This window comes from Triturus cristatus, chromosome 10 (assembly GCF_964204655.1).
Source record: "Triturus cristatus chromosome 10, aTriCri1.1, whole genome shotgun sequence".
Taxonomy (NCBI): Eukaryota; Metazoa; Chordata; class Amphibia; order Caudata; family Salamandridae; genus Triturus; species Triturus cristatus.
Genome location: NC_140593.1, coordinates 643,623,479 through 643,636,853, shown reverse-complemented (window position 1 = coordinate 643,636,853; position 13,375 = coordinate 643,623,479). Strand labels below are relative to the sequence as shown.

Here is a 13,375-nt window from a genome sequence, read left to right as displayed (position 1 = left end):
GGCCTCCCACACAAGTGAGGCACCATTTTTACCGGGAGGCCTGGGGGAACACTGGGTGGTGGTAAATTTGTGTGAGCCCGGTGATGCCACAACTTTCCCACCCCAAAATGTGTGAAAAAAGTGTTTTTTTCAGCTAAAATTGAGGTTTGCAGGGGATTCTGGGTAAGGAAACGTTGGGGGATCCACGCAAGCCATACCTCCCTGGAAGCCGCCGGGTGTCTAGTTTTCAGAAATGCGTGGGTTTGGTAGGTTTCCCTATATGGCCGCTGAGCACCGGGCCAAAAACCAAAGTGACCCCCCTTGCAAAACCAGATTAACTATTGTTCCTACAGCGTGAGAATTTTGGAATAAAATTGCAAAGAAAATGTGGCAGACATTTTGAGGTTTGCAGGACATTGGGGATAAAAAAAACTTTTTGAATTCACAGGAGAGTCATCACCATGAACTCCCATGGGTTTTCGACAATATCTACAGTTGGTGGGTTATTCTTACATGGAAAGTGTACCTTGGCAGAGAAACTAAAGACAAAGATTGCTGCACAACCATCTATTCCTCAAACACACACACATACTGGTTGGATTTGGCACGAGGGCGAGTCATGGTTCAGTGTATTAAATTTTATTAACTAGAGATTTCACAAAAATGAAATGCACTGTCAATAATTAAATTCACAAAAAACCAAACCAATGACTCGCAGCTCGTGAGCTGTAAAGCCACGTCAAGGCACCAACCACTTTACAGGCCATTCACACACCTTTCATACGTGATACAAACAAGACCATTCGTACCACCAGGTACAAAAGCAACACATTACAAAATTCACCAAAAAGGGACAAGGTACACCCTGCTTCAGAAAGACAAATATTACTACACACACATACTGGTTGGATTTGGCACGAGGGTGAGTGATGGTTCAGTAGATACAATTGTATTAGCAAGTGATTTCACAAAACCTGAAATGCACTGGTAATAATTGAAAGGGCGAGATACTGAACCATTGACTCGCAGCTCGTGAGCTGTAAAGCCACGACAAGGCACCAACCTCTTTACAGGCCATTCATACACCTTTCATACGTGTGAGACATACAAAACCATTCACACCGCCAGCCGCGGGCCCATCACATAACAAAACTCACACCAGCACACAGCGCCATTCAAGGGCCCATCACTTTCACACGCCCACAATCCAGACACAGCAACTACACAGGCTGATGGATTGCGTGGAGTGGCACTCAGCTAGCAGTGTGTGTAGTGACCAGCAGAAAGTCACTACTCTCACACAGCCAGCCGAGCTCCAGTCCACACACACCGCTAGCAGAGCACCAGTCCACACACACCGCTAGCAGAGCGCCAGTCCACCCACACTGCTAGCCAAGCGCCAGCCCAGGCACACCGTCAGCCAAGCGCCAGTCCAGGCACACCGCCAGCCAATCGCCAGTCCAGGCACACCGGCAGCCAATCGCCAATCCACCCACACCGCCAGCCAAGCTCCAGTCCACGGACACCACCAGCCAAGCACCAGTCCGCACACATCACCAGTCCACGCACACCGCCAGCCAAGTACCAGTCCACGCACACCGCCAGCCAAGCACCATTCCACGCACACTGCCTGCCAAGCTCCAGTCCACGCACACCACCAGCCAAGCTCCAGTCCACGCACACCACCAACCAAGCTCCAGTCCACGGACACCACCAGCCAAGCACCAGTCCGCACAGACCACCAGTCCACGCACACCGCCAGCCAAGTACCAGTCAACGCACACCACCAGCCAAGCTCCAGTCCACGCACACCACCAGCCACGCACCAGTCCACGCACACCGCCAGTCCATGCACACCGCCAGTCCACGCACACCGCCAGCCAAGCACCATTCCACGCACACCACCAACCAAGTGCCAGTCCACACACACCAACAGCCAAGCGCAAGCCTACACACACACCGCCATCACATTTAGGATTTTTTTAGAAAAAAATAAAAACACAAACAAATCGCAAATAGATACAAATCTTCTAACAGAAAATCAGCACATAAATACATTGCACTAACACCAACCTTGAAACAGAATCAAATTATCCCAAAAATACAGACCAGGCAGTTCACTTTACCACTCATGAATGCTCCCAAAAATTATTTCGCGTGTGGTACGCTCTAAAACAAGCAGGGAGACACAGTGCAGGATGAGAAGGACAGTCGGGGCAGTACATACGACTCTCCTTCCGCGTACCTCTTCGCCAACAGACTCTACATCTCCTACTGGGAAAATCTTTTGAGGGTGTGGGAGGAATGTGATCTGGAAAGTGGCGATCTTTCAATCTAGCAACATCCTCCACCACTCCAACTCTAGGAACACTTGCCTGTTCCACTACAACAAGGCTGCCTACTACAGACTCCTGAAACTTAGCAAAAGTCATCTTTGACTCAGGGCAAGAATCCTGGAACACAACAAAAGCATTAAACATTGCCAAGTGGAAAAGATGGATAGCCAACTTCTTGTACCAAATGTAAGCCTTACGAAGAGCAGTGTAAGGTTCCAACCTCTGATCTACTCTGTCAACACCACCCATGTGCCTATTATAGTCTAAAATGCACACAGGTTTGCGCGCTTCAGTGACCTGACCCCAAACAGTCACAGGTGCAGTGCTTTCATCATGGATGGTAGTCAGCATGTAGACATCTCTCCTGTCTGAAAACTTCACAGCAAGAAGCTCCTGGCAACGCAACGCACTGCACTGTCCCCGCACAAGCCTTTGACAAACAAGTTCTTTCGGGAAACCTTTACGGTTAGAGCGGATTGTGCCACAAGCAACAGTGTCCACTTTGGCCAATTCCCTGAACAACCACACCAGTGTAGAAGTTATCTACATATAAATGTTGGCCTTTGTTAAAAAATCCTCTACCAAGTTCCCAAACAATTTTCTCAGTCACTCCAAAAGTGGACGGACAACCAGGGAGGTTAATCCTAGATTCCTTACCGGTGTACACCCTGAAATTAGAGACATATCCAGTCCCACTGTCACACAGCATAAACAGCTTTATTCCATAGCGTGCCCTCTTACTAGGAATGTATTGCCTAAAAACCAAGCGGCCCTTGAACAACACCAAAGACTCATCCACTGCAATTTCTTTCCCAGGGACATAAATCTCAGAAAATCGATCAACAAAGTGATCAAGGACAGGCCTAATCTTAAAAAGACGGTCACACTCAGGGTGATCTCGTGGCAACGCTAAACCATTATCAACAAAATGCATCATCCGAAGCAGAAGCAAATACCTGTCACGACTCATGACTGCCGGAAAAATAGACGTTGCCATCAAGGGACTGCTAGACCAATATGAAGACATTGATGGCTTCCTTAGCAAGCCCATCAAAAAAGTTAAACACAAGAACTTCTTCATCTCTTCAACATTTGTGGGAGTCCACCGGGTAGCTCTAGAGTATGGCTTAAGACTGGCACTGTTGTCTCTCAAAAACTGTTCGGCATACAAATTAGTCTGCTCAACAATCTCTGCCAAAAACAATCGTCCATAAACAACTGAAAAAAATTTACCGGCGAAAAGTTTTCAGTATTCACTCTAGACCCTGGAACACCAGTAAACTCTGGCAATGCCGGCTGCACCATGCCAGGGGCAACCCAGAGGTCATCACTTTCAAAGGGCAGCCTTGCAGCCCCAGCCTGCAGCCCAGATGCCTCTTGCCGCACTACACCAACGGGAAGCCTTGCAGCCCCAGGCTGCTGCCCAGATGCCTCTTGCCGCACTATCGGCACATCAGTCTCCTCCTCTAACACAGGCACTTCATCCGCACTAAGAGTATCTTCATCATCCGATGACTCCATACGGAGAGAAAACTCACTGCCAGAATCGTCCCCTGCCTCCTCTCCCTCAGATGCAGAGTCAGTCTCTGAACCATGGTCAGAGGAAGACTCAAACAGCAAACCAACAACCTGCTGAGCAGTAATCCTGCGGCTAGCCATTATACTTACTAAGATAGAAGACTGCACAAACAAGTCAACAACAACCAAAAATGTGCAAACCAAGTAAGTAAAGAAATGTGTACCTTTATCACAAAGATCAATGTACTCAAAAACTATACAATTCAATTACAAGAGACAGCTGCACTCACCAGAAACCAACTCTGCAGTGACACAGCAAAAACCAACGATATCAAACTAGAAAGAAGAAAAAAAAACAAATTACTCACAAGACAACAAAATACACATCGAGCACCAATGCAAAAAGTTTTTGACACTCAAAAAACAAACATACTGCTATTATTACACCATTTGCAAAAAAAATTAATGCAGAGAAATCAAACACATTTACATTGTACAAAAAAAAGTCTCTTACCAAACTACACAAACAGCAGAACCACCAGTAACAAGACTGCAAACTGAAAAGAGCAAAAGCCTTCACCTAGAACAAAAAAGATTAAAAAAAAACATTACTATTGCAATTCACAAAAAATATAACAATAAACATTATAACATGCTATGTTACTACCCAAATGGTCAATCGGGTTGTGTGCCAGGTGGGGCAGAAAACAGCAGGAAAAAAAAGGCTACTCTGTCCCGGGGCGGGTGGGCCAAATACATATTATAAAAATTGCACCCTGGAAGCACTTGCCAAAGGGGTCACTTCCATTTTTATTTACACTAATTCCCTGGTGTCTAGTGGGCTTTTCTGCCCCCCCCCCCCCCTGGGGCCAGAAACGGACCGAAAGTCGACCGATCTGCCCCCAGGGGGGGGCAGAAAAGTCTTCCAGAAAATTATGCCCCCAAGGAAGCGACCCTTGCCCAAGGGGTTGCTTCCGAACTGAATAACACAACATCCCTGGTGTATAGTGGGCTTTTCTGCCCCCCCTGGGGGCAGAAACGGACCGAAAGTGGACCGATCTGCCCCCAGGGGGCGCAGAAAAGTCTGAGCATAAATTATTCCCCCTGGGAAGCGAACCTTGCCCAAGGGGTCGCTTCCCAACTGACGAAATAGACATCCCTGGTGTCTAGTGGGGCATCCCTGCTCCACGATCGCGACGCTGTGCGCGATCGTGGGACAGGAATGCCCAGCATTGAGACATCAGGGGAGAGGAAATACTCTTTCCTCTCCCCCGATGCCTCAAGGCCTCCGAATTCCGCCCCCCCGCCACACCGCAGCAAAACACTTACCCTCTCCGTTGGACGCGCTGGAAGAAATGAATTCCAGCGCGTCCAACGCTTCCTGATGACGTCGGCGCGCGCTGTGCGCGCTGACGTCATCAGGAAGCGTGGGGGGGCTCGGGGTGGCAGCGGAAACTCTTCCGCTGCCATCCCCCTCTGTGGGGGCACGATCGATGCCCCAGGGGGGGAGCGCCAGCGCTTCCCCCAGGGGCTGTGCTCATGACGGGGCGCTTCCGTCATGAGCACAGCCCAACCGATGCTCATGACGGAACCGCTCCGTCATGAGCATCGAAGGGGTTAAAACCAGAACCAGTGGATGTAAACAGCATATACTGTTCGTGATCTGGCGCACTGGAAAACTCCTGAAAGCAAAAAATACAAATGTAGCATATGGCAGTCACCATATGATGATAGAATCATTAATTTAGTGTTCGCATGCTTGCAACGTTGTGATAGCTTCCCAGTTGTGAACAACACAATGTACAATGAAGGGTTGCAGTTTTATCTCTAGAACTAGTATTTTGTTTCATTCAAATGTCTTTATTCGGTTTGAAACGAACAATAAAGTTATTTTATTTGTTTGCAAACTTTCTGTTCATGACCCTGGTGATCACAAACACTGTAAATGTCTAAACCAGACTTGTGACAGTGGCAAATCGAACTGTAATACTAGAGTAACCATGCAAAAGAAAGCAAAATGATTTGTCTTGTGGTTCGAAAAGTGAGTTTTGGTATCTGGTAAGATGAGACCATTCCCTGTTTAAGGATTGGGTTGTCTCAGTTCATTCAAATAGGGATATTTTGTGACATGGTGGACCTATAGGCTCTGTTTCAGGAGCTCCTCACACATGAATTATTAGCATCAGATAGTGGAGGCAGGAGATGAACTGACGACAAGCACAGAGGCTTACTTCGGGAAACACTTCTACTCTCACTCCAGCAAGTGCACGGGAAACCAGGTGCTGCACCTCTTCAACAAAGCAGGTTCAAATAAGGAACAAAATAATAATAGTTCAAAGAGGAAGTATGCGTGTTTAGACTTTGCTCAGTGTTCCTTCTCTTGTAACTTGAGGCTTGAGTTACTTGAACCATCCTTCTTGGTCCCTTTGGTGAGGGCCGGTGAGAGATATTAAGCTTTGTGCCTGAATGTTTAAAGTTCTTGAATTGGCGTGGGTTTTGAAGCAGACCAGGTTATCTACAGGGGCAGCTGGCAAAGCACTAACAATCCCCATCCTATAGACCCTTGGGACAACAGGCTGTAGAGACTAATGGAAGGTCTCCCCATCTCACGACACACAAGGTGTCCCTGAGGAGGCCAAGATCTACAGTTGAAGGTGGGGCATCTAGGGACTAGGGGCCCACAATCTATGCTAAACAAAGGCTGGCATTAGAAAAGACTGTAGGTCTGGCCTTTTCTTGGTGGGATTGTTTGTTAATATTAGTTTGGTGACTGTTTGGTGCTGCCAGCTTTCCTAGGGAGTAAATCCCATATTGAAGCCTCATATTGGACTTCTGTACTATGGAAACTGGGAGGAGTCGTTTACATTACCTCAAGTAAACAGTACCATCACAGAAATGTGTGATGAAAAAGAATCAAAAGATGTTTGTGTTGTGGGAAGGGAACTGAAAAGATAGATATACACTGTCAAATATAGCAAAGCAAATACTTTTGTTTGAACCTGTGATAATATATAGCAACAGTGTAATGTATTTTGGATTATTTCTGAAATACTGTAGGTTGAAAATTTGGTAACCAAACATTTGCCATTTGTGTATGGGCACCCCAGATTGTACAAAAATTTCAGGACTCTATTTTTACTGTTTTTGTTTACTGTGTGTACATTGCACTGCTAAGCTCCTGTAATGTGTCTATGCTTCTCCTTTAATCTCTTCAGCGCTGCGCGGATTCCCGCGCGGTGCTGAAAGATCTGAGCGCGGGCGGGGCCATGACGGAACGGTTCCGTCATAAGCACAGCCCAAACGACGTGCATGACGGAACTGTTCCGTCATCGGCGTCGAAGAGGTTAAACATGGCTAAATTGACCTTACCCCTCGCTGACATATTTAACACATAAGGCTCTACTATATTGTGTAGGAAATATACCAAGATTCAGGAAGTTAAATGCCACCTGTGGACTTCAGCGCCTATTTTGTCATCCACAGAGTGTACCTGTAAAACATAGCTTCAGGCTTACCCTGTGTAGCCTGACTAGAGCAGCCCAAAAACCTGCTGGTAAACCTGTAAAAATAACCGTTTTTGAAAGACTGAAACTCTTTTAAATATTAATACGTCACCTGTAAACACACCGTGCAGCCCACAAGGTAGGGTAGATATTTAATATTAGAACATGTGACAGTAAAGTCGCCATGCTCCTTGAGTGACTAGCCCCCAAACGTTATTTTCACTGGCAGAGCTGTGGATGGATCTAAAGATGTCAAAGTACAGATGATAACATGAAATCAATAACTTTTGAGTTGCAGGAAACAGCTAAAATAGTCATTCAAGGACAATTTTTCGTATTTATGAAAAGTTCCTTTCATCGATCCAGTTGGGTTTTTAATAAATATTTAGGAACGTGGACACACAGGGTAAGGGACTGCATTTTTCCCAGTCATGTCTCTGGTTAATCACAAGAGCTTTGCACAGGGGAAGAAAGGTTTACCCGTTTTGGATTTTAGAAGTAAGGGGTTTTCTGGAATTGTTTGCTGTAAGGCAAACAGGAACCACTGGAAAGATTGGTAGGGTTGGCTCTGGGAACATTTGCCTAATTGGTTAGGGAGGAGTCTGTAGTCAATCCCACCCAATAGCTAGTGCCACACATAAATGTGGCATCCCAATACACACTCCTCAGAACACCTTCCGGAACTGAGGAAGATCAGAAGAGGACCAAACCCTCCTTGCTGTAGCCTGATAGGAGCCGTGTAAGACTTGACCTACTTCTTCTTGTACCTAGGACAGAAATGTTGACTCTAAGGGTCAGTTGGCTGATGACTTAGGTGGCTACAGGGGAACAACAAGCAGCACTAGGACTTTTTCCTGAAGTGACCCAATCGACCAGTACCACCTTGACTTGACTTTATTGGATGGCCTCTGCTGGAATAAGTCCTGGCCCTAAGTGCTGTCTTTGAGGTGCTGGGAGCCTTAGAAGTGATGCAATGAAGATGTTCCAGAAATCATGAAAAATTGGGGCTTAATGATTTTTAGACTACCAAGACCTCGAAGGCCATCAGGGGATCTTGCTGCAAAGGTGTCTGAATTTCATGCACCTGTCTCTGATAGAGCTTCAGGCTTACCCCGCTGGGGGATTTTGAGCTTTAGAGAAAAAAAGGTAAAATCTTTGACTGGGATATACCTGCTTGGTTATCCAACGTGCGCTGCATCGCATTCGGACTGAAATCAGGCCTAGGTATCAGTCCACCATCTTCATAGACTATCGTTGGTGAATAGTGCTTTTTGGTGCTATTTTTACTTCAAATATTAATATCTTCGGTTTCCCTTATTGGTTTTGTGTTGCTTTGATGTCATTTTGCTTGTTACATTTAACACAATTTTTTCTAATTAGATTTAGGATTGTTATTGTTTGGCAGTTTGTTTTTATTACTGATTAAGGACCTGATTAGATCTTGGCAGACAGGTTACTCTATCACGTTGGTGACTGATAGCTCGCCCTCCGAAATATAAATTCTATAGGACATCTTGGGATTTATATTTTGATGGACGGGATATCCGTCACCATTGTCACAGAGTAACCTGTCTGCCAAGATCTAAAGCAGGCCCTTAGTTGAATAATCCTCCATTAGGAAGTTGGTCCTAACCTGCCCAAAGTTAAATTAAATATTTAGTGCTTTAGAAAACATTCCAGCATTCCAAATTCTAAAAGCGTTTATTGGAGGTGACACATGCTTGAATTTCCCTTGCAAGTACTTTAATTTGTACCAGGATAACACGACTAAGTATGGTTAAAGAAGGTTGTGATGTGGTGACTCAGTAGGTATTGTGTGTAGAAATGGGAGGTTGAAATCAGATCTACATAAAGCCGTGATGGAAACTTTTAAATATGATCATTAAATGTTTGTTTGCAACTTTTATCTATAATGCTTGAGACCATAGAACTGACTTGCCTTAAACGGTCCATGCTTATTTTAAAATAATAAATGTGCAATTTTCTTTTTCTATTTCTTTAGAATGCAAACCAGCTATGGTCCGACCCAGCACGCTCTTTACTTTCTTCCAGCAACAAAATGTGAGCCTGAACATGACAGCTGCTTTGGGGATACCCCAATCCTCACCAAATGGAACAGCCAATAACTCCATTGCATTTGCAGCTGCATTTGCAGCGAGGATTTTAGACATGGACAACGCTTCACTGTTACTGCCTTCCAGCAACTTCTGCATGCGAAATCTGCCTGTGATCCGCGAAGATCTTGATGTGGTGTCAATCCGGTTCCGTCCTGTCAGCGGTCCTTTTGTTAGCATTCCAGCTGAGTTCCCTGTTGTGATCCCATTGAACCTAGATTCTGGCATGGACAATGGTGGAAGGCTTACTGTCAGTCTGCTGCTCAACAAGGTAAGACTAATTTTTATCAAAGTCAACCTTGATGGTGTAATGTTCCGCTTGTTCCCTCTATCTTTCTCTTCTTTTTGTAATCGTCAATTTTTTCTCGTTTACTTTCTAACATTAACACATTTATTTCTCCGCCCAGTGGTGGTCAGCACAGATCTGGGGCGGCGGGAGGCGAGGGTGGAAGGGGGTGTAAAAAAAGCAAAAGACACTTACCTCTTCGCCGCTCTCTCCCATGTCGTCTCTCCACCCAGTCAGCCGAACGGGAAGCAGCCAGGCTCCCCTTAGCCAATCACAACACTGCAATGTGGAGTTGTGATTGGTCTGAGCACCGTAGTTCGATGCTCAGATGGGGACTGGGGACCTGGGAAAGTTCTCCTCCCAGGCTGTAATGCAGCCTGGGTGGAGAACATGCCAAGTGCGCATGACTGTTTGGCCGACCCGAGACGGCCAGCTAAAGCGTCATGCCTACTTCAGTATGCCCACCATTCCTTACCTGCCCTGCTGTGTGAGCAGAGCAGCCCCGCCCTGCCTCCATGCTGCAGCAGCACAAACAAATGAAATTATAATAACATCAAGTTATTATTATTTTATTTTTCCTTTCTTTCACTGCTGCAAAGCAGTGTGGCAACGCTCCTCTGCCTTAGCGGAGGAGCTGCCACTGCCATTATTATCCTTTAGCACTCTCATGTAGGTCTTGAGACGTCACAAATATTGCATTACCTTGAGACATATTTAGTGGTCACTTTTATAGATCAGGAAATGAAAGAAAAAAGTATATGTACAACCTGTCTGGATGAACCCCTGCACTTCCCGAGCCAAATCATTGAAATGGGGTGTTTCACAGGGCTCCTCCTTGAGCCCCACTCTTTTCAATGTGTATATGAGTCAACTGGCACGACTGGTTGTATGTTTTGGCATTAAGATCATGTCATATGCGGATGATGTGCAGCTCTTGCTCTCCTATCAAGGGGATTCAGTAAGCGCAAAAGAATCTTTGATCACTGTATGAAGACACTGTTAATTTGGCTTCAGTCTAACAAGTTACAGTGCAACCCAGACAATACAGATATCCTTTTGTTTGGGTTAAACCTCTCCTTTGGGTGGACTGGTGCTGTGCTCAGTGAGGTCACCCCTCCACCCCCACCCCCAGCAGTGACCAGAAACCTGGGCGTAATATTTGACTCCCACATTTTTTTCAAGTCCCAGGTTTCGGCGGTGGTTAGATCTTGTCTCTGGATCTTCCGCATGCTCAGGAAAATTCTGTAATTATTATGTAAATGTTCTGTATCTGGGTCTCCCTGAGTACTTAATCAAGCATCTACAAGTAATATAGAACATGGCAATGCGCCTTATTTTCAGGTTACCTAAATATGCCTCAGTATCTCATTACAGGGTGAAACTTCAGTGGCTTTCAGTCCGCAAGTGCATGATGTTCAAATCATGTCCCTGGCCCGCCAAGCCCTCTTTAATAGAGGCTGTGCTTACTTAAATGAGAGGCTCAAAGAGTACAGACCAGGAAGATTGTTATGATCTAGTGGCACGTGCCTGCTAACCATCCCCCACTTCCGTAAACGTCGGGGGTGGTTCCTCCTTTAAGATCAGAGCAGTGAGTATGCAGAACCAGCTCCCTGCTCATGTGAGATTAATAACAGAGGAAGGACACTTCAACACTTCAAGAAGTCTCCAAAAACATATCTTTTTAAGCTTTAGGACTGGTAACACTTATGGGGGCTTGCCTCTTCCCACCTGTTCGTCTGTGCTGAGCACTGAGACACTCTCCAAGTAGCTGTGCGCTTTATATAAAAGACATCCATTCATTCAATTCAATTCATTTAGTTAGTAGCACAAGATAAAAAACATTTGTTCCCAATTCTATGTCAGGACCGGAGGCGAGGATTATGCCTTCTTTCTCCACTTTAATCAATAGCAGCGAAGTACAGCAGAAAACTACATTTCCCATGAACCAAAGGGAAAATGTAGTCAAAAACAGCGCGTGACATTAACCAATCAATGAACCAGCACAGTGTCCAATCCGGGGCAGGACGCCCAATATAGTCCATCAACTGTGTCTCCTCCTCCTCTTTCTTCGCTGCTACGCAGCAAGTTAAGTACACTTTCATTTCTGTGACTATTTATTCCTGTAATGATCGAATGTATATAATTTGACTGGTTATTCCTGACAGTGAGTGTAATGAGTGTAACGATATATGTTTTCTTAAAGGTTCGTTGTTGTTGCTAGCGCTTCGCGCTGTGCCGTTTGAGGTGATCGGATGCGTTGCTTCGTCAAGCGCGGCTTGACACGTTGGCGCTGAGCGATCCGGTTTGTAGTTCTATTATTCTTTTTTGTTCGGTGCGCGCTTGCGGCGCGTTTGATTTTCTCTCAGCGTGTGGACAGTGCTGGAGGAAGTTTGGCCGCGGGTACGGGTCTCCCATCCCTACGCGGCATCAGCTGGCTGCGCTCCTGGTCCTCCCACCGCCAGAGGGCGTGGGAGGCTGTGCACCGCGTCGTTTGATCTCGCTTCAAAGGGATTTTCAAACGACGTGCGCGCGGTGCACTGGAGCCCTGATCTGCGGTGAACGCCGATAACGATGTAGGCGGCAGTGGCGGTGTTACAGAGCCACGCTGCCCCAGATTTTGACTACGCTTGTTGCCCAGGTCCAGCTTGTGTGGGGCACAGTCTGTATTTTCCCTCAAAACGCCTCTTTGAGGTCCAGTATTATTGAACAAGGGACTTTGCCCAGATCAGTTCACCCGGCGCAGGGTGTGTATTCTTGAAATTTGTGTTGGCCAGCAGGTAGTCCCTCGGGCTTGAACCCGGTATTTAGTGGTGGTTGGACCACGTTTTAAAAACTGACCGGCTGACACTCAGCCCTATTAAAAAAGGTTTTTCCTTTTCCACCTTTCCAGGCCTCATTAACATTTCCCTCACTTGCTGTGAGTACATCCCTTTCCCCATGGAGTATTATGATGACTTTCCCGAGGAGGATCCCCTCGCGGATATGCCCTGGGGTGACGCCTTTTATGAGGCAATGGACACGTCGATTTACCTGGCAGTGGATCAAGCAATATCCCCTTTGGAGTCTAGGCTGTCCTCTCAGAATCAGCTGGCTTTTGCCCAGCTCTCTCAACAGTAGACTTCCCAACCCCCTACTCCTTCAGCTGTTTCGCCTGATCCCCAAGGGTCCCCACCGGCTAAGCGTACCCGCGACGCAGGGTTGGACGGGGATGCGTTTGACCGCCTTAGGCAGGCGTTTCTGGATAGCCACAGGTCAGTTCCAGCTGGTCTTTCCCTCCCTGCGGCTCCGTTACCCCCCTCTGGTGATACCACCACTCCATCTCTCCCTAGCACTTCTCAAACACCCCCAGGTACCTCAGATATGCTGGATCCCAACAATATCGTCCACCCACGGTCTTCGGACTGGACACCGGCGGACAAAGTAGCGGCCTATGTGGCCGCCCACATTAGGCGCCCTCTAGATAAAGAGGCACATAACTGCCTTCGGGCGGAATGCCCCCGCCCCACTCTGGATGGTAAAGTCTCCCTCACTCCTGAATTTGACCCTCGAATGGGTACCTTTCTTCAAAAGTTCATTAGAGATCCAAAAAAGGGGATTGACAGATCCTGGAGAGCCTGCCAGGATAAGCTCCTGGACGCT

The 13,375-nt window shown here is 46.6% G+C and overlaps 1 protein-coding gene across 2 annotated transcripts in view; it reads left to right on the top strand.

Annotated features, from left to right (window-relative positions):
• PGAP6 (post-GPI attachment to proteins 6) overlaps positions 1-13,375 on the top strand; it is a 589,880-nt gene that overhangs the window by 308,631 nt on the left and 267,874 nt on the right. For both annotated transcript variants that reach the window (XM_085632201.1, XM_085632202.1), the window contains one exon: positions 9,339-9,721. In XM_085632201.1, coding sequence (XP_085488327.1) covers positions 9,339-9,721 — 383 coding nt within the window. The remainder of the gene's footprint in view (positions 1-9,338; positions 9,722-13,375) is intronic.